General features: G+C 41.2%; 1 protein-coding gene across 1 annotated transcript in view; it reads right to left on the reverse strand.

Moving 5' to 3' along the window:
• The window catches only part of LIN28B (lin-28 homolog B), an 89,155-nt gene extending 88,835 nt beyond the window's left edge, over nt 1-320 (reverse strand). The window contains exon 1 of the mRNA XM_035888824.1: nt 287-320. Within this exon, the coding sequence (XP_035744717.1) occupies nt 287-320 (34 nt within the window). The remainder of the gene's footprint in view (nt 1-286) is intronic.
• Between the last annotated feature and the right edge of the window lie 1,171 nt (nt 321-1,491).

The following is a 1,491-nucleotide window of genomic DNA, read 5'->3' on the forward strand; positions in this document are numbered from 1 at the left end:
AGCCCGGCAGCGGGCTTACAGGCGCGTGGGCTCCTACAGCAGACATCTGACGGTGGGTTACTGTAAATAAACTTTCCCTGTATAATTGTTTATTTGTCTTACAGAAGCAGAACGCTCAAACTGCGTCGAGCAAGAACTCTGAACTTTGTGCACAAAATGAGTGATTCCCGCCCCCCCTCTCCCCCGCAAGAATGAAGTTCACCGGAGTCGGGGGGCACAAGCGCTGCCGTACCTCACTTTTGTACATACAAAGTCAGCCATGTAAGACGCTATAGAGAAGACTGACCTGAGCCTGAGGAGACCTTCTTGAATGACCTCATCGTCTTCTGAGGAACCTAAAATCAGAGAGCTGGAGTCAGTACCGTGTACGCTGTACCAGAGCACCATATTTAATTACCTCTTCTCCAGTTTAACGGCTCATTAGAAGGCCATAAAATGCCAGGGCATTGACTCTGTGAAGTGACCTGTAAACTTAACTGTTGAAGACTTACCTAGCTCATCAGACCCACAGTGAGATAACCAAGGCATAAGATAAAAATCAGCCGCTGCTTTTTTTTTCCCCCCAGGTGTCCATAAAGGCATTGCCCCTTTCATTGGTCTCTTACGAAAGCTACCCAGTTGATGACAACAGAGGGAAAAGACACAGATTTGCAGGATAGTGGAAGGTGTTTCTTTCCTTTATGAATATTTAATTGCAATAGGTAACCTAAGAACTAGCGAGTTGTCTTTACTATGCTTAAATGGTACAAATTAAATAATCGGTCATACCTTGTATATTATTTAAGAAAAAACAATAAAATTATTCTTCAGGATTCTTTCATGGTCAAAATTGCAACTTGATGCCAATTTACAAGTACCAATAGAAAAATGCTTTCAATTATATCAGTTATAAAATTGCAGAGCAGAATATGTAATAGAATTTAAGTCTCAATCTGAACAAAATGCAGATGGGTGACTTGACTGAAACTACGCCAAAGGTGTACTTCTGATCGAGGTGAGCAAGGTCTGGCTGATTTTGTGTAATGCCAATAAAAGTATCATGCAGAAAATGAGTACCACAGAAGGTAGGAAGCACGATGGAAAAGACCTTGGTTTCAGAGCAAGCTTGTTACTTAGGCTGTCTGGTTTGTTTAATAAATGAAAGATGAATAGACAGGAGCATGCACAAACTCACCTGCTACAAGCCTGTCCTCTTGTCACCCTCTACTGTCTTTTGAATCATCTACTTTAACTAAAACCCATTCAAAACAAACAAGGAATTGTATTATCCTCCTGCTTAGATACAAGCCCAATTCTCTTCTCTTTTAGAGAAATCTGAGATTTGTCTTTTTCCAATTGAAGAGCACATCCTGACAATTACGCTGCTCTCCCGCTAAAAAATGGGACATTCCACTAGGAGTGAGCAAAGCCAGAAGAATGACCAAAGACAAATGAGAATCAAATTTCTCTAACTTCTTCTCTACAGTCCATTATCCTGAGTCCTTTCCAACC

The sequence above is a fragment of the Egretta garzetta genome, unplaced genomic scaffold (assembly GCF_000687185.1).
Source record: "Egretta garzetta isolate BGI_Z169 unplaced genomic scaffold, ASM68718v1 scaffold10, whole genome shotgun sequence".
NCBI lineage: Eukaryota > Metazoa > Chordata > Aves > Pelecaniformes > Ardeidae > Egretta > Egretta garzetta.